Raw genomic sequence first — 22,049 nt, 5'->3', positions numbered from 1 at the left:
AACTTTTTAGTTTGCTAGAGTACCACTAATTTTTTCTTTTTTTTTGCTGCTGTTGCTTTTGATGTCATATCAAACAAATCGTTGCCATAACCAATCTTGAGGACCTTTCCCCCTGTATTTTCTTCTAAAAATGTTTTAAGGTTCCAGGTCTTATATTCAGGTTTCTAATCTACTTTGAGTTGATCCTTGTGTATAAAGTAAGGACCTAGTTTCACTCTTTTGCATGAGAATATCCAGTTTTCTCAACACCATTTTTTGGAAGACACTATCCTTTATCCCACTGTCTATTCTTGTCATGCTTGTCAGATATTAGTTGATCATACACGTATGAGTTTATTTCTTGGCCCTCTACTCGATTCCACTAGTTTATATGTCTGTTTTTATGCAAGTGCCATAAGTTTTAACTTCTATAGCTTTGTAATATACTTTGAAATCAGGAAGTATGGGGTGTCTAGCTTTGTTCTTTCTTGAGATTGCTTTAGCTATTCTGGGTCTTTCCATAAGAGTTTTAAGATTGTTTTTTCTATTTCTGTGAAGATTGTCATTGGTATTTTGATAAGAATTGCATTGAATCTGTAAATTGCTTTGAGTAGTATGACATTTTAATAATATCAATTCTTCTTATCCATGAGCACAAATATTTTGCTGTTTATTTTTTTCTTCTTTAATTTCTTTCATCCATTTTGTAGTTTTTCAGTATATAGATCTTTTGCCTCCTTGGTGAAATGTATTCACAAGTATTTTATTATTTTTGATGCTGTTATAAACGGATTTTTTTTTTTTTTGAGACAGAGTCTCACTCTGTCACCCAGGCTGGAGTGCAATGGCATGATCTTGGCTCACTGCAACCTCTGCCTCCCAGGTTCAAGCAATTCTCCTGCCTCAGCCTCCCAAGTAGCTGGGATTACAGGTGCGTGCCACAATACCTGGCTAATGTTTTGTATTTTCAGTACAGACGGGGTTTTGCCATGTTGGCCAGGCTGGTCTCGAACTCCTGACCTCAGGTGATCCACCCACCTCAGCCTCCCAAAGAGCTGGAATTACAGGTGAGAGCCACCATGCCTAGCCTATAAATTGATTTTTAAAGATAGTTCATTGTTAATTTATAGAGATACACTGACTTTTAATGTTGATTTTGTATCCAGCAACTTGACTGCATTTATTTATTAATTCTAATATTTTTTAAATGAAGTTTTTAGGATTTTCGATGTATAAGATAGTGTCATCTGTAAACAGAGGCAATTTACTTCTTTCTTTCCTATTTAGGCTCCTTTTATTTATTTATTTTTCCCTAATTTCACTGGCAAGCATTTCCAGTGCCATACTGAATAGAAGTGGTGAGGGTGGACATTCTTGCTTTGTTCCTTATTTTAAAGGAAAAGCTTTCAGCTTTTCAACATTGAGCATAATGTTAGCTGTGGACTTTATTATGACCATGTATAGCCTTCATTATGTTAAGGTACATTTCTTCTATATCTAATTTGCTGAGAGTTTTTATCATGAAAGGATGATTAATTTCATGAAATGCTTTTTCTGCATCTACTGAGATGATCATATGGTTTTTGTCCTTGATTATGTTAATATGCTGTATTATATTTACTGATTTGCAAATGTTGAACTATCCTTTCATTCCAGGTATAAATTCCACTTGATTGTGGTGTATGATCCTTTTAATGTGCTGTTAAATTTGGTTCGCTAAAATTTTGTTAAGGACTTGTGCATCTATGTTTATCAGATATATTGGCCTATAATTTTCTTTTCTTGTAATGTCCTTATCTGGCTTTGGTATTAGAGTAATGCTGGCCTTGCACAATGAATTTGAATTATTCTTTCCTCTTCAATTTTTTGGTTTGAGCAGGATTGATATTAACCTTCTTTAAATGTTTAGTAGAATTCACCAGTAAAAGCATTTGGTCATGGGCATGATTTTTGGAGCTTTTTTGATTACTGATTCAATCACCTTGTTTGTTAATGATATGTTTATATTTTCTATTTCTTCATGACTCAATCTTGATAGATCATATGTTTCTAGGAATTTATCCATTTCTCTTATCTACCCCAGTTTGTTGGTATATAATTATTGATAATAGGCTCTCATGATCTTTTTTATTTCTGTGGCATCATTTGTAATGTCTCCTTTTAACTATAATTTTATTTATTGGAGTTCTTTTTTCTTGGTTTGTCTAGCTAAGGGTTTGTCAATTTTTAATTTTTTTCAAAAAACCCCTCAGTTTTATTACCTTTTCTTTTCTATTGTTTTTCTATTTTCCATTTAATTTATTCTGCTCTAATCTTTTTTTTTTTTTTGAGATGGAGTCTCGCTCTGTCGCCCAGGCTGGAGTGCAGTGGCGCGATCTCTGCTCACTGCATGCTCCGCCTCCTGGGATCACGCCATTCTCCTGCCTAAGCCTCCCGAGCAGCTGGGAGTACAGGCGCCTGCCACCATGCCTGAATTTTTTGTATTTTTAGTAGAGATGGGGGTTTCATCGTGTTAGCCAGGATGGTCTTGATCTCCTGACCTAGTGATCTGCCCGCCTTGGCCTCCTAAAGTGCTGGGATTACAGGTGTGAGCCACTGCGCCTGGTCTGTTCTTCTTTTCTAGTTCTTTAAGGTATAAAGTTAGGTTGTTGATTTGAATTCTTTCTATTTTCTTAATGTAGGTGTTTATAAACTTTCCTCTTAGAACTGCTTTTGTTGTATCCCATAAGTTTTGGTATGTTGTGTTTTCATTTTTGTTTGTCTCAGATATTTTTTGAATTCCCTTTTGATTTCTTCTTTGACCCACTGGTTGTTCAGTTTAATTTCCACATATTTGTGAATTTTCTGAAATTCCTTGTTATTATTTCTAGTTTTGTGTCATTGTTATTGGAAAAGATACTTGAAATAATTTCTGTCTTCTTAAATTAGAACTGCTTTTGTTGTATCCCATAAGTTTTGATATGTTGTGTTTTCATTTTTGTTTGTCTCAGATATTTTTTGAATTCCCTTTTGATTTCTTCTTTGACCCACTGGTTGTTCAATTTAATTTCCACATATTTGTGAATTTTCTGAAATTCCTTGTTATTGTTTCTAGTTTTGTGCCATTGTTATTGGAAAAGATACTTGAAATAATTTTTGTCTTCTTAAATTTGTTAAGACTTGTTTTGTGGCCTAACATATGATCTATCTTGGAATGGAGTTCCCAGGGGAACTCCATTCATGTTGTGATGGCACTTGGGGGAGGGGTGATGCTGCCAAAGTAAAACTCTTACTCTTACCCTTCTAATGAAGAGTGAAACACCAAGCTTGGTGTTTTCAGGATAAGGGGCAAGGTCAGTGAGTTGGAAGCTTAGACAACCAAGATAAAGGAGATATAACATGAAGCTTGGAAGATAAGTAGATGTCACATAACATAGCATCTAAGGACATGGTAAGAAGACAGCAATGACAAAACCTAATATTGTGTGCACAGTAACCTTCTCTACTGAAAAGCCAATAAAGAATCCCTCAATATTCCACATGACTGTTATCTAGGACACTGACTCCATGGGTGCCTTGAGTAGAATCAAGGTTGAGCCTCAGAAAGAACTGAAATAGAAATGAAATCTACCTTCAGTACTTCCAACCATTCATATATCCCTGGAAACTACGTTATCAAGTCAGCCCTACCAATCCACCCACCAAGGACAGTAAATCCGTAATGGTCGTGAAATCATCCAGAGTCTTCCCTGCTTCATTCCACTTTATCTGTCTGCTCCCCAGCCCACCCTGACTGTGCTAATGGACACGTTCGGTGTGAATACCCAGCTTTGACAACAGGACCTCCTAAAGACTGTTCTCAATCATCTGGACCTGTCTGCTTCTATCCCTTTTTTTTCTGAGAGACCCTAGTGCTAAAATTCTATAAATGACCCCTTAACAGGACCAGTATAATTTAGTAAAATGCAGATGCCTTTAACAATATGGTACATATACTTTCACACCCGAACCACCATCAATGGGATCTCCTCTATCCTGTATTTCAGATAAAACATTCTGCTGCCCTACCACCCACTGGGGACTCACCTGTCAGGGTCCAAAGGCATTGCACCCCTCCCAAGTCTTGAGGAGAAGGGCACCCAGAGTAACCTGAAAAGGCATCACTTTCCCACTCTGACTCTCGTCCTCCTTCCTTAAATCCCCAGGAAACTGTTGGATCCAGAGCCATCATTTCTGAAGGAGTGCCGGAGGAGAGGGGACAACCTGTATGTGGTGACAGAGGCTGTTGAACTGATCAACAATACTGTGCTGTACGATAGCAGTAGTGTGAATATTTTAGGGAAAATTTCTCTTTGGATTACCTATGGCAAGGTATAAAGTTGTCCTGCAGTGGGATTGAAATTCAAAAAATACAGCCAGTCCTGGCAGCCAAGCTTCATTTCCTAGGGGGCTCTGGACTCTATTTCCAGGGATTACAAGGGATGGACTCATTATTTCCCACTTCTTACATGTCAATGTATCCTGACTTCTGATCTGAGAGTATATTCTAATATCCTCCGTTACACTGTTTTACTATACGGGGTCATACAGTATTGACAAAATCAGAAATATATTTAATTATTTAGTATTGTGTTTTGCTTTGGGTAAATGATAAGCTCTGCAGAATTCAAATGAGTGGCCACTGTATTATATACAGTCTAGTTTTATGGCTGGAAGAAATGAGGGACCACTAACACCAAACCCCGGTTGTTAAAGTACTTTAAACTCTAAAATAACCTGATAAGAAATATTTCAAGGAGTGAGATCAGAGTATCTTCAAGCACATGTGACTTACATAATTCACTCACAATAACCAAGTATAATATTTTTTAATATAAATAAATTCATTTATCAACTATTCAGATTAAGTATGGGTCAAGGGCTTATAAAGTTCATATGTGTTATAATGTGCTTTTGCACTATGTCTGTGTAATTTGTCCTTACTTAAGAGCTTTAGAAACTAAAGAAGAAACCTGATATGTGTACTAAGTTTCCCAATGCCAATGAGTTACTGCTAAAGAGTGGACAAATGGTAACAGACCCTGGAAAGCAGGAATAGTGGACCCCCACCTGCAGCAGGGAAGAAAGTCTAGAAACAAGAACCCCCAAAATGTTCAGGAATCGGAGGCACTAGCTACCTCTGAAGATAGGGTGTAGGTGGGACTGAAAGTAAGAATATCAATTGGAAATCTTTTAAACTTTTAAAAAAATGTTTGTGGGTATATAGTAGATGTATACATTCATGGGGTATATGAGATATTTTGATACAGGCATACAATGTGTGATAATCACTTCAGGGGGTTTTTATAAGGAACACTCAGAGCCCAAATCCCTTCCCACCTCTGCATAGCCAGGCACCTACCCTCACCCACTCTGGCAGAAGACCTTCTGGAAAACTTATTTCCTGTGGGTTCTAGATTTAGGGAGACTAGTTACAGTGAAGGGTGGGAGTGAGAAGCCATAATGGAAAAGGAAAATAAGTGCAAGTCCTCATTGAGAGTGGGGACATTGAGCCCCTTTCCCCATTCAGCTCCAGGCATCACATCTCTACCCTTTTTACCCCTACAACACACAGCCTAGGCGGGAGATTGAAGAATTATTTCCTAAGAAAATTAACCAGTACAAAAGAAATAACTGAAAAAACCCCAACAACTGGAGACTCCAAAGAGATAGTTTAATCCCTGCCTGGTTGCCCCAAAGTGAAACATCTACTCAACATGTCCTGCCTATGCACATTTAACAGCTTTCATGCTTCACTCGTTAGCAAAACAGAAAAAAAATCACAGACACTTGAGGAAAGCCTAAAACCCAAAACAAAAACACTTTGAAATTAGGAAATTAGAGGAAACAAAAACAACATAGGAAGGTAAGAAATACTTGATCCTCTTTAAGAGATATATTTTATTTTCATGAAAGAATAATGCTTTGCAAAAAGGGTATTTATAGCTCTTAGAAATTAAAAATAGAGTAGTAGAAATTTATTATTCTTTTTCTTAAATAGAAGAGTCAAAAAGCAAAATCGAAGAAATTTCCAGGAAAAAGTAAGCAAAAAGACAGGAGAATATTCATTAAAAAAATTTGGAGGCTAGGCACAGTGGCTCATGCCTGTAATCCTAGCACTTTGGGAGGCTCATGCAGGTGGATTGCTTGAGCTCAGGAGTTCAAAACCAGCCTGGGCAACATAGTGAGACGTTGTCTCTACAAAATATAAACAAAAAATTAGCCAGGTGTGGTGGTGCATGCCTGTAGTTCCAGCTACTTGGGAGGCTGAGGTGGGAGAATTGCTTGAGGCTGGGAAGTTGCGGCTGTTGTGAGCCATGATTGTGCCACTGCATTCCAGCCTGGGCGACAGAATGAGACACTGTCTCAATTAAAACAAAACAAAACTTGAGGATCAGTCAAGGAGATTTAACTACTCGTAAATAATACGAGTTCCAGAAGGGGAGAACAAAGACATAATGCAATGTGGAAAATCTTTCAGGATGAAATACAAGGAAGGTTCTGAGACCCAAAGAATGTGTTTCCAGAATGAAAGTGTCCACTGAAGGCATTGTTTCTTGAGTCAACATAGATCCACCCCATAAAACATAACTGTGAATTTTCAGAACACTTACCTCAAAAAGACAACCATAAGTATTTCTAAAAGGGAAATAAAGTCATATTCCAGAGAATTCCAGCCAAGAATTCTATGGCCAGTCAAAATATCAATCAAGTATGAGAGGTACAATAAAAATGTCTTTAGATGTACAAGGTCTCAAAAAAATGTGTCCCCCATGTCCTCTGGAGAGAATGATTAAAGAGACAGAGAAGGCACAGGGACATCACATTAACTGATAAAGGAAAGATCGGGAGTGGGGAAAAGCGGTTTTCCCCAAGTATAAACAGTGAATATTCACTTAAACATTGGGATGTTAATATTTTAGGAAGATGGGAGAAGGGAAATAAGGAATGAGGAAAGAGAAGGAAAACAAATTCAACGTAATCAAAAAGAGAGAATAAATAGTTAATTCTGGAAAGAAAGAAAAACATTGCAGTATCAACAGGAAATTGAGAAATGGGAAGATGAGCACAGGATGAAATAAGGAAGGAAGAGCAGTGATTGGAAATCAGAAGTCAGCAGTAGGGAGGATGAGAGCAGGGAATGCTGGTGTTTTTCCTAATGAGCTTTCTAGAGCCATCTGACCTTTAAAATTACATACATTTAATACCATATTGTCTGGTTTCTCTCCCCAGGGTCAAGGCCAAGGAGAGAGTCTCAGAGTGAAGAAGAAGGCACTGACTCTGCAGAAAGGCATGGTGTTGGCTTATAAGAGAAAGCAGCTGGTTATCAAGGAGAAAGGTGGGAGTAAGCAGAGCTCAGCAAGGCAGATGGCAGTGGAGGGGGGTGTCTGCTTCTCCTAAGAGAGAAATGAGAGGAAAATAACCATAGTATGCAACCTTTGCTGCTCTGCCTATCCAAGAAGAAGCATGCATGTTTCTTACTGTCCAGGGCACACACCCTTCTCAACACATGGAGGCACCTCCAAGCATGGCCTGGCTGAAATGCTGCTATTGACAGATACAGAGACAGTCTCGTACATGGAAAATAATCCAACTTGTTCATCTTGGAGTGTTGTTAGCACTGGGCAAATTCCAACCCTAATCCTAACCATCCTTATTCATTTAAGTACCCTCAGCAACTCATCAGCCACAGAGGCTTACCCAAGGTTACCCATAACCCCACATTAAGGTCCTATGAGGTAACAACATCACAATCACAAACAAAACTGCAGACACGATGCCCTAAGAACATAAGCCCGAATTTTATCTACACCTTTCCCTCCTTCATCAGCCTCAAAATGCACAATTCCTGACCACACACACTTTGGGTTCAGACTCTATGTGGGCAGAAGCATCTGCGTCAGTTGCATACCTGGGTGTGACGGTGAGTGCTGGGAACACAACCGGCTCTCAGAGTCCTTGTTCTCTCCCTTCCCAAATGCTGAGTCCCAGCTAGAGCTCATTCTAACAGAGATCGAGCTCAGCTCCTCCTTCTCGCACACTCACTCTCACACTCTACTGCCTATAGTATCCTCACTGCAACATGGTCAAGGGAGTGTCCTGATGTCAGTTACCTCCCATCAGTGGCCATAGACAGAATGAGGCTGAACTCTCTCCGATCTTTCAGTTAGAGGACTCTGGCTTCTGGAAAGACTGACTATATCCAAAGCAGCTCTCTAATGAGGAGAAGGGGTGAGAATGGGATTCCCACTCTCAGGAGAGGTCAGAGACTCCTGCTGAGGGCACCAGGAGATGGTGGCACTATCAAAGGTCATAGTGAATGATAAGATGATTTTAACATAGAAGGAAAAGAAAAGGAGCTCTAGTTTCAAAATATCATCATCATCAACAACAAACGAAAAATGATGTGGTCAGATAAAAGAAGACCCTACAGAACATGATGTGGTAGTATCCAGATAGAATCAGGTCAGTATTCATTGGTGACTGAAGCCAGGTGGATTCATTGGAGAATAAACTACAGTGGTTGAAGTGTGAATGCAAAGAGGGGACGTGAGGACCCAGTGTGTAGCTGATTCTTAAAGGAAGTTGGCTGTGAGGGGACAATAGGTGGGAGGAGGTGATAACTAAAGGAGGACACTTAGCTTTGGGAAGGGGGTTTATGAGATGGTGAAGACTTGAGCCTGTTGTCAAGCTAGGGGAAAGATCCTGATGAACTGGAGAGGGTGAAGATGAATTGGTGTCAGTTACATTGCTGGACATGTATCTCCATTCCTTGCATCAGCTAGGGAGAGAAGATCTCATTTCCATTTTACAGATGAGGCGTCTGACATAGAGGAGCACCACTCTCCCCACTAGTAGTCAGAATGTGACTTGCAGTCACTGCTGTGAGGTTAGCTTTTCCTCTAACTTCATTCAGTTCACACTTTTCAACCCTTATACAACCTTTTTGTCTTCTTCATAGGCTCTTTCCCCTGTTGAACCCTTACACTCTAGTGTTAGGTGAATTTCAGGCCTCAGCATATTTCTCTACATGGAATGTGAAATCCTCCAAGAAGATGCCAAATTGAGAGTGGTAAGTAAGGCAGATCAGTAAGAAAAGGGCAGCAAGAGGCAATCCTACCTAGTGAAGGTCAAAGGGAGCTGAGTTCCTTTACTCTATCAAGGTAATTTCCAAATGTTGGATGGCAAAATGATTACATAAATTGCTTATTTAAATGCAGGTTCCAGGGCACCCTTCAAAGTGATTCAGAAGGCACAGAGTGAGGCCAGTGGTCATATTTAACAGGCATCCCGGTGGTTTTGATACAAGGGGTTCCCTGGTCCAGGTTCAGGCTATGGGAAAGACTCAGGCAGGAATAACCTCAACTCTCCTAATGGAAGTTCTTCTTTTCCATTCAGCCATTCTCATCTCGGATGATGATGAACAGAGAACCTTTCAAGATGGTGAGTTCCAAAGCCTGGTCTTTTTATTTTTTTATTTTTGTGAGTACATAGGAGGTATATATATTTATAAGGTACATGAGATGTTTTGATACAGGCATGCAATGTGTAATAATCACATAATGGAAAATGGAGTATTCATCTCCTCAAGCATTTATCCTTCATGTTATAAGCAGTCCAGTTATACTCTTTTAGTTTTTTAAAAATGTACAATTAAATTATTTTGACTGTAGTCACCCTGTTGTGCTATCAAATGCTAGGTATTATTCATTCTTTCTAGCTTTTTAAAATGTGCCCATTAACCATCCCTACCTCTCCCCCAGGCCCCCCACCACCTTTCCCAGTCTCAGGTAGCATCCTTCTATCTCTATGTGTTCAACTGTTTTGATTTTTACATCCCACAAGTAAGTGAAAACATAAGATGTTTGTCTTTCTATTCCTGACTTATTTCACTTAACATAATGAACTCCAGTTTCATTCATGTTTTTGCAAATAATAGAATCTCGTTCCATTTTTTTTTAACGGGTAAATAGTATACCATTGTGTAGATGTATGATATTTTCTTTATACATTCATCTGTTGATGGACAGTTGGTTTGCTTCCAAATCTTGACTATTGTGAACAGTGTTGCAATGTTTGTTCTTAAATCTCTCTTTGATATACTGATTGCCTGCCTTTTGGTGTATATACCCAGTAGTGAGATTGCTGGATCATATGGTAACTCTAGTTTTCATTTTTTGAGGAAGGTCCAAACTGTTCTCCAGAGTAGTTGTACTAATTTACATTCCCATCAACAGCATACGAAAGTCTCCTTTTGTCTGCATCCTCCCCAGCATGTGTTATTGCCTGTCTTGGATATAAGCCATTTTAACAGGGGTGAGATGATACCTCATTGTAATTTTGATTTGCGTTTCTCAGATGATCAGTGATGTTGAGCACATTTTCGTATGTCTGTTTGCTATTTGTATGTCTTCTTTTGAGAAATGTCTACTCACATCTTTTGCCCATTTTCAATCAGATTATTAGATTTATTTCTATAGAGTCGTTTGAGCTTCTTAAATATTCTGGTTATTAATCCCTTCTCAGATGGGTAGTTTGCAAATATCTTCTCTGATTCTGTGGGTTGTGTCTTCACTTTGTTGTTTGTTTCCTTTGCTGTGAAGAAGCTTTTTAACTTGATGCGATCCCATTTGTCTATTTTTGCTTAGTTGCCAGTGCTTGTGGAGTATTTACTCAAGAAATCTTTGCCCAGACCATTGTCCTGAAAAGTTTCCTTAATGTTTTATTTTAGTAGTTTCATAGTTTGAGGACTTAGATTTAAGTCTTTAAATGATTTTGATTTGATTTTTGTATATGGTAAGAGATAGGGGTCTAGTTTCATTCTCCTGGATATGGATATCCAGTTTTCCCAGTACCATTTATTGAAGAGACTGTCCTTTCTCCATTGTATGTGCTTGGCACCTTTGTCAAAGATGGTTCACTGTAGGTACATAGATTTGTTTCTAGGTTCTCCATTTTGTTCCATTGGTTATGTGTCTGTTTTTATGGCAGTACTATGTTGTTTTGGTTACTATAGCTCTGCAGTTTAATTTGAAGTCAGGTAATGTGATTCTTCTGGTTTTGTTCTTTTTGCTCAGGATAGCTTTGGCTATTCTGGGTCTTTTGTGCTTCCATATGAATTTTAGAATTTTTTTTTTCTTACTGTGAAGAATGTCATTGGTGTTTTGATAGGGATTGCATTGAATCTGTAGATTGCTTTGGGGAGTATGGACATTTTAACAATTTTAATTATTCCAATCCATGAACATGGAATATCTTTTCACTTCTTTGGTGTCTTCTTCAATTTCTTTCATCAATTTTTTATAGTTTTTATTGTAGAGACCTTTCACTTCTTTGGTTAAGTTAATTCCTAGGTGTTTTATTTTATCCCTATTGTCAATGAGATTAATTTTTAAATTTCTATTTTAGAGTGTCCACTGTTGGCGTATAGAAATGCTACTGATTTTTGTATGTTGAATTTATATTCCTCAGCTTTACTGAATTTGTTTATCAGTTCTAATAGTTTTTTTAGTGGAGCCTATAGGTTTTTCCAAATATAAGATCGTATCATCTGCGAAAAAGGATGATTTGACTTCTTCCTTTCCAATTTGGATGCCCTTTAGTTCTTTCTCTTGTCTGATTGCTCTAGCTAAGACTTCCAGCACTATGCTAAATAGGAATAGTGAATGTGGACCTCTTTGTCATGTTCCAGATCTAAGATGAAAGGCTTTCAATTTTTCCCCACTCAGTATGAAACTAGCTGTGGCTTTGTCATATATGGCTTTTATCATGTTGAGGTATCTTTCTTCTATGCCTGGTTTTTAAAGGGTTTTTATCATGAAGGGATATTTAACTTTATGAAATACCTTTTTAGCATCAATTGAAATGATCATATGGTTTTTGTCCTTCATTCTGTTGATATAATGTATCACATTGATTGATTTGTGTATGTTGCATCCCTGGGATAAATCTTACTTGCTCATAATGAATTCTTTTCTTTTCTTTTTTTGAGACAAGGGTTTTACTTTGTTGCTCAGGCTGTAGTGGTAGTGGCGTGAACATGGCTCACTGCAACCTCTGCCTCACATACTCAAATGATCCTCCCACCTCAGCCCCCAAGTAGCTAGGACTACAGGCATGTGTCACCATGCCTGGCTAATTTTCATATTTTTTTTGTAGAGACATGGTCTCACCATGTTGCCCAGGCTGGTCACAAACTCCTGAGCTCAAGTAATCTAGCCACCTTGGCCTCCCAAAGTGCTGGGATTACAGGTGTGAGTCATGACACCTGGCTGTAAATGACCTTGTTAATGTTTCATTGAATTCAGTTTGCTAGTATTTTATTGAAGATTTTTGCATCAATATTTATCAGAGATATTGCCTATAGGGTTTTTTTTCTTTTTTTTTGATGTATCTTAATTTAGTTTTGGTATCTGGGTAATACTGGCCTCATAGAATGAGTTTTGAAGTATTCTCTCTTCTATTTTTTGGAATAGTTTGAGTAGGACTAGTATTCATATTTTGCTTTAAGTGTTTGGTAGAATTCAGCAGTGAATCCATCAGGTCCTGGGCTTTTCTTTACTGGGAGACTTTTTATTATGGCTTCTATCTCATTACTCATTACTGATCTGTTCAGGTTTTAAATTTCTTCATGGTTTAATCTTGGTAGGTTCTCTATGTCTAGGAATGTATCATTTTTCTCTAGATTTTCCAATTTATTGGCATATGGTTGTTCATAGTAGCCACTAATGATCCTTTAAATTTCTGCTATATCAGTTGTAATGTCTCCGTTTTCATCTCTGGTTTTATTTATTTGCGTCCTCTCCATTTTTTTTTTATTGTTCTGGCTAAAGTTTTGTCAGTTTTGTATATCTTTTCAAAAAGCTAACTTTTTGTTTCATTAATCTTTTTGTTTCATTGATCTTTTGTATTGTTTTCTTCACTTTAATTTCATTTATTTCTACTCTGATCTTTATTATTTCTTTTTTTCTAATTGTGGGTTTGGTTTGATCTTGCTTTTCTATTTCTTTAAGAAGCATCATTAGGTAGTTTTTTATGAAGTTTTTCTTCTTTTTTGATGTAGGCACTTATAGCTATAAATATGCATCCTTGTACTGCTTTGCTTTGTCCCACAGCTTTTGGTATGTTGTGTTTCCATTCTCATTTGTTTCAAGAAATGTTTCAATTTCCTTATTAATGTTTTCCTTGACCCACTGGTCATTCAGGAGCATATTGTTTAATTTCCCTGTATTTGTATTGTTTCCAAAATTCCTCTTATTGTTGATTTCTAGTTTTATTCCATTGTGGTCAGAGAAGATGGCTGATATTATTTCAATATTTTGGAATGTTTTAACGCTTATTTTATAACCTAACATATGGTGTATCATTGAGAATGATCCATGTGCTAAGGAGAAAAAAATGTGTATTCTGCAGCCTTTAGATGAAATGTTCTGTAAGTATCTATTAGGTCTATTTGCTCTATGGTGCAGAATAAGTCTCATGCTTCTTTCTTGAGTTTCTTTCTGCGAGATCTGTTCAGTGTTGAAAGTAGGGTGTTGAGGTCTCCACCTATTACTGTCTCTTTAGCTCTAATAATCTCTCTTTATCTCTCTCTCTCTTTAGCTCTAATAATATCTCTCTCTTTAGCTCTAATAATATTTGCTTTATATATCTGGGTACTCCAGTGTTGAGTGCATATATATTTACCATCATTATATCCTGTTGTTAGATTGACCCCCTTATCTTTATATAATAACCTTTTTTGTCTCTCCTTACAGTTTTTGTCTTGAAATCTATTTTGTCTGATGTAAGTATAGCTATTTCTGCTTTTTTTTTTTTTGGTTTCTATTAGCATGGAATATCTTTTTCCATCCCTTTATTTTCAATCTATGTGTATCTTTATAGGTGAAGTGTGTTTCTTGTAGGTAACAGATCATGGAATCTTTTTTTTTTTAATCCATTCAGCCAGTCTTCATCTTTTGATTGATGAGTTTAGCCCATTTACAATTAATGTTATTGTTGATAAATAGGGATTTAATCCTGCCATTTTGTTATTGTTTTCTGGCCGTCCTTCTTTTCTTCCTTTTTGCCTTCCTTTTAGTGAAGGTGATTTTCTCTGATGGTGTTTTTTTTTTGCTTTTTGTTTTCTGTATCCATTGTAAGTTTTTTGATTTGAAGTTACTGTAAGACTTGCAAATACTGTCTCATAACCCATTATTTTAAACTGATGAGAACTTAACATTGATTGCATAAACAAATGAACTAATAAGCAAAAAGAAACCTAATAAAGTAAAAACTCTACACTTTACCTTCCCACTTTCTAACTTCTTGTTGTTTGTCGTTATGTCTTATTGTACCATATCTTGAAAAGTTGTTGTAGTTATTTTTGATTGATTCATCATTTAGTCTTTCTGCTTAAGAGTAGTTTACATGCCATAATTATAGTGTTATAATGTTTATGTTTTTCCATGTGCTTCCTATTACCAGTGAGTTTTGTATCTTTAGATGATTTCTTCTTGCTCATTAATGTCCTTTTCTTTCAGACTGAAGAACTCCCTTTAATATTTCTTATAAGACAGGTCTGGTGTTGATGAAATTACTCAGCTTTTGTTTGTCTGGAGATGTCTTTATTTCTCCTTCATCCTTGGAGGATATTTTTGCCAGTTATACTCTTCTAGGATAAAAGGTTTTTTTCTTCAGCAATTTAAATATGTCATGCCATTCTCTCCTGGCCTGTAAGGGTTCCAGTGAAAAGTCTGCTGCCAGACATATTGCAACTCCATTGTATGCTATTTGTTTCTTTTTCCTTGCCGCTTTAAGATCCTTTCTTTATCCTTGATCTTTGAGAGTTTGATTATGAGACACCTTGAGGTAGTCTGCTTTGGGTTAAATCTGCGTGGTGTTCTATAACTTACTTGTACTTGAATGTTGATATCTTTCTATAGGTTTGGGAAATTCTTTAATATTATTCCTTTGGATAAACTTTCTTACCCTATCTCTTTCTCTGTGTCCTCTTTAAGGTCAACAACTTTTAGATTTGTCTTTCTGAGGCAATTTTCTAGATCATATGTGTGTGCTTCATTGTTTTTTATTCTTTTTTGTTTTGGTTCCTCTGACTGTATATTTTCAAATAGGCTGTCTTCAAGCTCACTAATACTTCTTTATGCTTGATCGAGTCTATTATTAAGTGACTCTCAGGCATTCTTCAGTATGTCAATTGCATTTTTCAACTCCAGAATTTCGGCTTAATTCTTTTTAATTATTTCAATGTCTTTTTAAAATGTACCTGATAGAATTCTGAATTTCTTCTCAAGTTATCTTGAATTCCTTTGAGTTTCTTCAAAATACTATTCTGAATTCTTTATCTGAAAGGTCACATGTCTCTTTTTCTTCCAGGATTTATCCCTGGTGCCTTGTTTAGTTCATTGGTGAGGTCATGTTTTCCTGGATGATCCTGATTCTTGTAGATGTTTTTTTGGTATCTAGGCATTGATGAGTTAGGTATTTATTGTAGTCTTCTCAGTCTGGGCTTGTTTGTGCCTGTCCTTGAGAAGGCTTTCCAGGTATTCAAAGGGACTTGGTCTTCCTGTTTGTTATCTCTGTGGTTGTTGCAGACTCATAGAGGTTCTGCTTTGGTGGTCTTGCATAAGATCCAGAAAAATTACCTGGATTTCCAGGCAGAGACTCTTGTTTTTTCCCCTTACTTTCTACCAAACAAATGGGGTCTCTCTCTCTCTCTGTACTGAGCCACCTGAAATTGGGAGTGTGGTGATGCAAGCACCCCTGTGGCCACCACCACTGGCACTGCACTGGGTTAGACCTGAAGCCAGCACAGCACTGGGTCTCACCCAAGGCCTGCTGTAACCACTACTTGGCTACTACCTGTGTTCACTGAAGGCCCTAGGGCTCTACAATCAGCAGGTGACAAAGCCAGTGAGGTTTTTTCACTTCCCTTCAGAGCAGTGAGTTTTCCTAGGGCCTGGGTGGGTACAGAGATGCTGTTTGGGAGCTAGGGATTGAAGTAAAATATCTTATAAATTTACCTTATGTTCTACTCTACTGCTGCTAAGCTGTCACTCAAATCACAAGACAAAGTTTTTCCCACTCTTCCCTCCCCTTTTCACAAGTAGAGGAGCTCTCTCTGTGGCCACTATTACCACTGGCCCATGAGGGGTTCTGCCAGGCCACTGCATATGTTTGCTGACAGCCCAAGGGCCCATCAGTCAGCTTGTGGTAAATGGTGTCTGGCCTGGGTCTCACCCTTTAGGAAAGTGGGCTCTCCTCTGGCCCAGGGCAGGTCCAGAACTGCTGTTGAAGACCCTAGGCCTGGTCATGAGGGCCCCAAGAGCCTGCTTGGTGCACTACGCCACTGTGGCTGAACTGGTACCTAAGATGCAAGGCAAAGCCTCCTCTTTACCTTTCCCTCTGCTTTTCTCAAACAGAAGGAGTCTTTCACCATAGCCACCACAGCTGGGAATATGCTGAGTCACACCTTTAGTTAGCACATCTCAGAGCCCAAGGCCCACTACATACCATCTGGGTACTGCTGCTGGTTATTTAGGGCCCAATGGTTCTTTATTCAGCAGATGATGAATTCTGCCAGGACTGTGTTCTTTCTTCCCTTCAAGGCAGTAGGTCCCCTTTTCACCCAGGGGTGTCTAGAGATGTTGTCCAGGAGCTAGGGCTTGGAATGGGGGCCTCACAACTCTACCCAGTCTCCTATCCTACTGTGGCTGAGATGGTATCCACGATGCGGGACAGAATCCTCTGTACTCTTCACTCTCTTCCACTTAAACAAAGGGAATGAGACACTTTCATTTCTGTGAGCTGCACTGCCTGAGATTGGGGGTGGGGTAGCGCAAGCATCTTTTTTTAGTCACCCCAGCTGGTGTCTCTTTAGGTCACATGTCACTCTAGTCCTCTGGCTCTGAGCCTAGCTCAGCATTAGAAATTGCCTAAACATTGCAGTCCTTCTGTCCTAGACTGACCTTTAAGTTTACCTAGGACTCCAGAGCTCTTTGGCTGGCATTTGCGAGGCTTGCCAAGAAACTTGAGTTCTGAAAGAAGGAATGGGCAATTCCTCTTTGAGTGGGTCTTGTTCAAATGCTCCCTTCATGCACTGGCACTGATTGAGCCCAGCCTGGCTCTGCTCTCTGCTATGACAAGGCAGTACTGAGTTCAACGTAAAGTTACCCAGTCACTCTGCTCTCCCTCTCTCCCAAGAGTACGAAATTTCCCAGATGGTAGGCTACTGTGCTGCGAGGAGTGAGGAGTGGCTACCATCATTTCCTACCATCTCTCCAACCCTCTTCAATGCCTCGTCCAATGATATGAAGTTAAAACCAGGTACTGTGATTGCTCACCTGATTTTTGCTTCTATGATGGTGCTTTGCTTTGTGCAGATAGTTGTTAAAATTTGGTGTTTGTGTGGGTGTATGAACCATGTAGGCTTCTGTTGCACCATCTTGCTCATCCTCCTCTGGCAGTTTTTTTTGGCCTAGAATTTAGGCAGTGCTGATCCCTGACCCCCTTTGGATTCCCACAAGAGCCCTGCTTGGGCTTAGCCCACACAGACCCACAGAGAACGTTCCCCTGGTCAGGCTCCTCCATTTCCTGCAACTGTCCCCTTCCTCTGACCCAGCCACTGTCCCCTGGGGCCACAGGGAAATCAGGCTTTCTCCTTTGAACATTGGGATAGGTGTGAGTCTACTGGGGAAAGAGGCTGCCTGGGGATCCATCTCTCTGGGGAAGTTTTTCAACTGAACTGATGGTACATGTGAGAAATAAGGGGAGGATAGAGGAGTTAGAGGTGAGACCAAGAGGGAAAGAAGTAGAAGAGGAAAAGTAGGGGTAGATTAATGTTTGGTGAGTAAATACTTTTCTTTCTCTTTCCAGAGCTATTTCTGACACAGAAATTTTTGAGTGGGCATTTGCCAAGTGAGTGGAATCTGGCCCTCCCCTTCTAGGACAATCTGCACAACAAAAAACCACTGATCACCTTTGGTGCTATTCCCCAAGGTCTTGGGGTCTGCCCTCTTGGGAAAAGGGCAGGAACAGATAGAGAAGAGGGGTTCAGGGAAAGAAGGGCAGAAGGTTGGAGAAATCTAGTCTTTGAGCCTCTTTGGTGAGGAATTTCATTTCTCTTTTTAGAATACGAACAAGTTCGCATCCTCCCAGTAGGTGAGTGTGAGTTTGCTGGAGGTGGGGGTGGGGATCCCATCCTGCACACATGGGGTAAGTAGGGCAGATTGCCCCTGCCTTGCCTTTGCCACCACTGCCCTAGGGCCTGGCCCTTGGTCATATGGAATGGGAAGGGTCCAGAAAGGCTGAGAACATGGAGGGATGAATGGGGATGGAGGCAGGAAGTTAAGTAAGAGGGAGGAGGTGGTAGGACAGCAGAACCCTCCAAAACATCTGAAAAGCAAATTTGTGGGGGTGAGGAAGTAAGATGATGACTTGATTCTCCTTCTAGGAAGAATAGAGGAACGCTTCTGGCAAAGTAAGTATTTATTAAGGGGGAACCTGGGGCTTCTGGGTGGGAGCTGCAAGTCTGAGCACCTAAGTTGGTGGTTTCTATGCAAGTCAGAAACTGAGGTCCACTTCCAAATTTGCACTTTGCTCATGAAACAAACAAACATTTATTGAGGACTTATTGGACGACAAGAATTATTCTGAACCTGAAAGTTATGGCTGTGAACCAAGCAGACAAATTCTTGCCTCTTTGGAGCTTCCAATCCAGTGATCTCGCATCCCAAGCAGATCACCCTGAGGGCGCCAGATGTCTCCTGGGAGAGACAGAGGGCCCCCAACATCCACCCCTTAATTCTTCATAAACATTGAGGATACTGGCAAAATTGCATGACAATAAGGGTAGCTTATATGTGCCAAGTGCCTTATGTACATAAACTCTCTCTCTCTCTTGTTTTTTTGAGATGGGGTCTCACTATGTTGACCAGGCTGGTCTTGAATTCCTGGCCTGAAGCAATCCCCCCATGTCAGCCTCCCGAAGTGCTGGGATTACAGGTGTGAGCAATCATGCTTGGCCTACATAAACTCTTTTACTCCTCATAACATCCCATTTAACCAATATGGAAACTGATTCCAGAGCACCTAAGTTTTTTGCCTCTAAAGCCCAATGCTAGATTTTACAGTATTCCTGACATGTCCTAGAAATGACCACTTTGTCATTCTCTTCCATTTGTAATGATGTCTTTTCAGAATCTCGATCTCTGCTCCCAGTACCCTATTTCCTCTTTTCAGAACACTGGATTGTCCATCTTTTTAGCTTCTTATGACAGCTCTATCCACAAAACTCAAGCATGCCATTAGCAGAGACAATTTTGGTTAGCAGCTGAAAGGGATAGAGGAGTTTGGTTCATATTCGTGCAAACAGGCTGTCATTCCAAGGATGTCCTAATCAAAGACTTGTCCCCACTTTCTGGTCGGCGTTGATGCCTGAGAGCAGATTTCAAGCATCTACAAGAGGAGGTTTTCCAGAAAATAAAGACACTGGCTCAGCTCTCAAAGGATGTTCAGGATGTCGTGTTCTATAGTATCCTGGCCATGCTCAGAGACAGAGGGGCTCTACAGGACCTGATGAACATGGTGAGGGGCTCCACAGCTGCATAGGTCTGGTAAAAGCTGTAAATGGGATTGGTTAGGAGATATGACTCCCAAGTTACATGGAGGAGGAAGAATAAGCAAGATGCCAGGGGAATGAGAAAGACTGGGGACTCTGGCACCAGGCACAATGGGCCAAGAAGTGCTGCCCCCACTACTGAGGCTGCTTGGAATCCCCTGGGGGAGGTAGAGAGCCCTCACCCCTACCCCTTGGTTATCACCAGTAGACACACACAAATTATATAACGTTACTGTTATTAGTATTATTATTAACAATAATACCTGTCTTGTATAGCTGGAATTGGACAGCTCAGGTCATTTGGATGGCCCTGGTGGTGCCATCCTAAAGAAACTTCAACAGGATTCAAACCATGCATGGTTTAACGCAAAGGACCCCATTCTTTATCTCCTTGAAGCCATAATGGGTAAGAGTAATTTAAGGGAAGAATGGGAGAATCATAAGGTTGGTCCCCAGGGCCCCCAAAAAACTGTGTTAGATGCCATGTCTCCAAAGCCCTTTGAATGCCATGATCTTTTGTCCTTATATCACAGCTCTCTCCAAGGTCAGAGGGCTCACTGTGATAACTTGTCATATGATACAGAATGAGTTTAAGGCCTAGGAAGTCACCAGTTTATGTTCATCCACAGATCATTGGAGGTGGGTGATTCCAGCTTTCAGCCCCTGAATCCCATCCTCTGGTCCCTCTTATTTAGCATCCTGGAGACCATTCTGAAGGGCTTCCCAGGGCAGGGAGCTTGACCTTCAAGTCTAATGCGTTTTATTCCTCTGCCTTGGAGTTATTCTCTCAGGGGATCTCCTGCTTTATGGTGGGAGTAAAAATCTGGATTCTTCACTACTGTCTTTCCCCACATGTCCCCCACCCTCAGTGCTGAGTGACTTCCAACATGATTTGCTGGCCCGTTCCGTGGAGAAGAGGATCCTGCTTCAGCAACAGGAGCTGGTGAGAACTTCCCAGGGGCCAGAAGTTCAGGGAAGAGGGTGAGGGAACCAGAGATAAGAAGAATGATTCTGAGGAAAGAGAGATGATACAGGTTTATGCTGGGAGGGGAGTCCAGATCACAGGGTGGCCACTGGGGAATCCTTAGCTGCAGTGTCCTTCTGGAGACCTGGTCCAGTGGGTATAAGCCTCCCTCAGGAGGGTCTTAGTTTCCATGGCAATCCCTGCAGCATTCCCCAGCAGGTCTAAAATAGCCATATAGGAGCACAGGACTTTGAGGTCTAAGGGGATATAATATTCCTGCTCTAGTCACACTGTTACCATTTGCTAATTACTCCTGCTCTTGTTATACTGTTATGATTTGCTGTTTTTTCTGTTTTTCTCTCTCCAAGTATATGTATATATAAATACATACCTTTACATGCATATACTATATACATACATATGTGCATATACTTTTAGAAATAAAAACACCACTCTTTTACAAGGGGAGTTTTATTTTCACCATTTCGTAGATGTGGAACCAATGCTCCCTAATTTCCTATAACTTGATCTGCAGATCATAGGGTATGACCAGCATGTTACTCCTGGTCCTCTGGATCCCAAAGATCTTGCTCCTTTTATTATCCTGCATGGCCCCTGGATGCTGGGGCAGAAGCCTTCTCTTCCTGATCTTAAAGGCTGGTCTGTAGAACTTGATCATCTTTCTTCTAGGTAAGGAGCATCCTGGAGCCGAACTTCAGATACCCCTGGAGCATTCCCTTCACCCTCAAACCTGAGCTCCTCGCCCCACTCCAGAGTGAGGGTTTGGCCATCACCTATGGCCTGCTGGAGGAGTGTGGCCTTAGGATGGAGCTGGATAACCCCAGGTCAACCTGGGATGTAGAAGCTAAGATGCCCCTGTCTGCCCTCTATGGGACTCTCTCATTGCTGCAGCAGCTGGCTGAGGCCTAAGCCCTCCCTGATGGGCAGTCAGTCCAGAGATGCTGGCCCTTGCCCAGTCTATGCTGTGAGTGTCCTTATGGGTGTGAGAGATAGGGCTGTGCCTCTCTGCATTTCCAGGTGGAGTAGAGACAGTAATGGGTAGAGACTTTAGGAAATGTTTTGGGGTGGTGCAATACTCTATATATTGACAAGAGTTTATATACTGACAAGAGTTTATATATTTGTCAAAACTCCTCAAATAGTATGTTAAAGACGTAAGCATTTCACTATGTATAATTTTTACTTCAAAATAATAAAAACAAATACTGACTCTAGTTAATGGTGTGCATTTTGAATTGTTTTGGGTGAAGTGTACCGATAACGGTAACTTACATTGAAATGCAACAAAAAGTGAGTTGACTTGATGATAGACAGATACGTGACCAAGTAAATGTGATAAAGTATTAGTAATTGGGGAATATGGGTGAAGGATATAGAAGAGGTTTTTTTTTTTCCTTGAAACATTTTGTGAGTCTGAAATTGTTTCACATTAAATGTTAGCCCCCACAT

At 40.0% G+C, this 22,049-nt stretch overlaps 1 protein-coding gene across 1 annotated transcript in view; it reads left to right on the top strand.

Annotated features, from left to right (window-relative positions):
• GSDMC (gasdermin C) overlaps positions 1-21,814 on the top strand; it is a 41,647-nt gene extending 19,833 nt beyond the window's left edge. Inside the window, exons 4-14 of the mRNA XM_002819427.3 lie at positions 4,164-4,329; positions 7,231-7,336; positions 9,397-9,441; positions 17,200-17,322; positions 17,872-17,913; positions 18,127-18,156; positions 18,449-18,475; positions 19,442-19,581; positions 19,892-20,021; positions 20,485-20,558; positions 21,270-21,814. Coding sequence (XP_002819473.2) covers positions 4,164-4,329; positions 7,231-7,336; positions 9,397-9,441; positions 17,200-17,322; positions 17,872-17,913; positions 18,127-18,156; positions 18,449-18,475; positions 19,442-19,581; positions 19,892-20,021; positions 20,485-20,558; positions 21,270-21,509 — 1,123 coding nt within the window. The 3' untranslated portion in view covers positions 21,510-21,814. The remainder of the gene's footprint in view (positions 1-4,163; positions 4,330-7,230; positions 7,337-9,396; positions 9,442-17,199; positions 17,323-17,871; positions 17,914-18,126; positions 18,157-18,448; positions 18,476-19,441; positions 19,582-19,891; positions 20,022-20,484; positions 20,559-21,269) is intronic.
• The last annotated feature ends 235 nt before the right edge of the window (positions 21,815-22,049 follow it).

Source organism: Pongo abelii, chromosome 7 (genome assembly GCF_028885655.2).
Source record: "Pongo abelii isolate AG06213 chromosome 7, NHGRI_mPonAbe1-v2.0_pri, whole genome shotgun sequence".
NCBI classification, from domain to species: domain Eukaryota; kingdom Metazoa; phylum Chordata; class Mammalia; order Primates; family Hominidae; genus Pongo; species Pongo abelii.
Note: the sequence above shows the minus strand (reverse complement) of the source record. Positions and strands in the feature narration are given on the sequence as shown.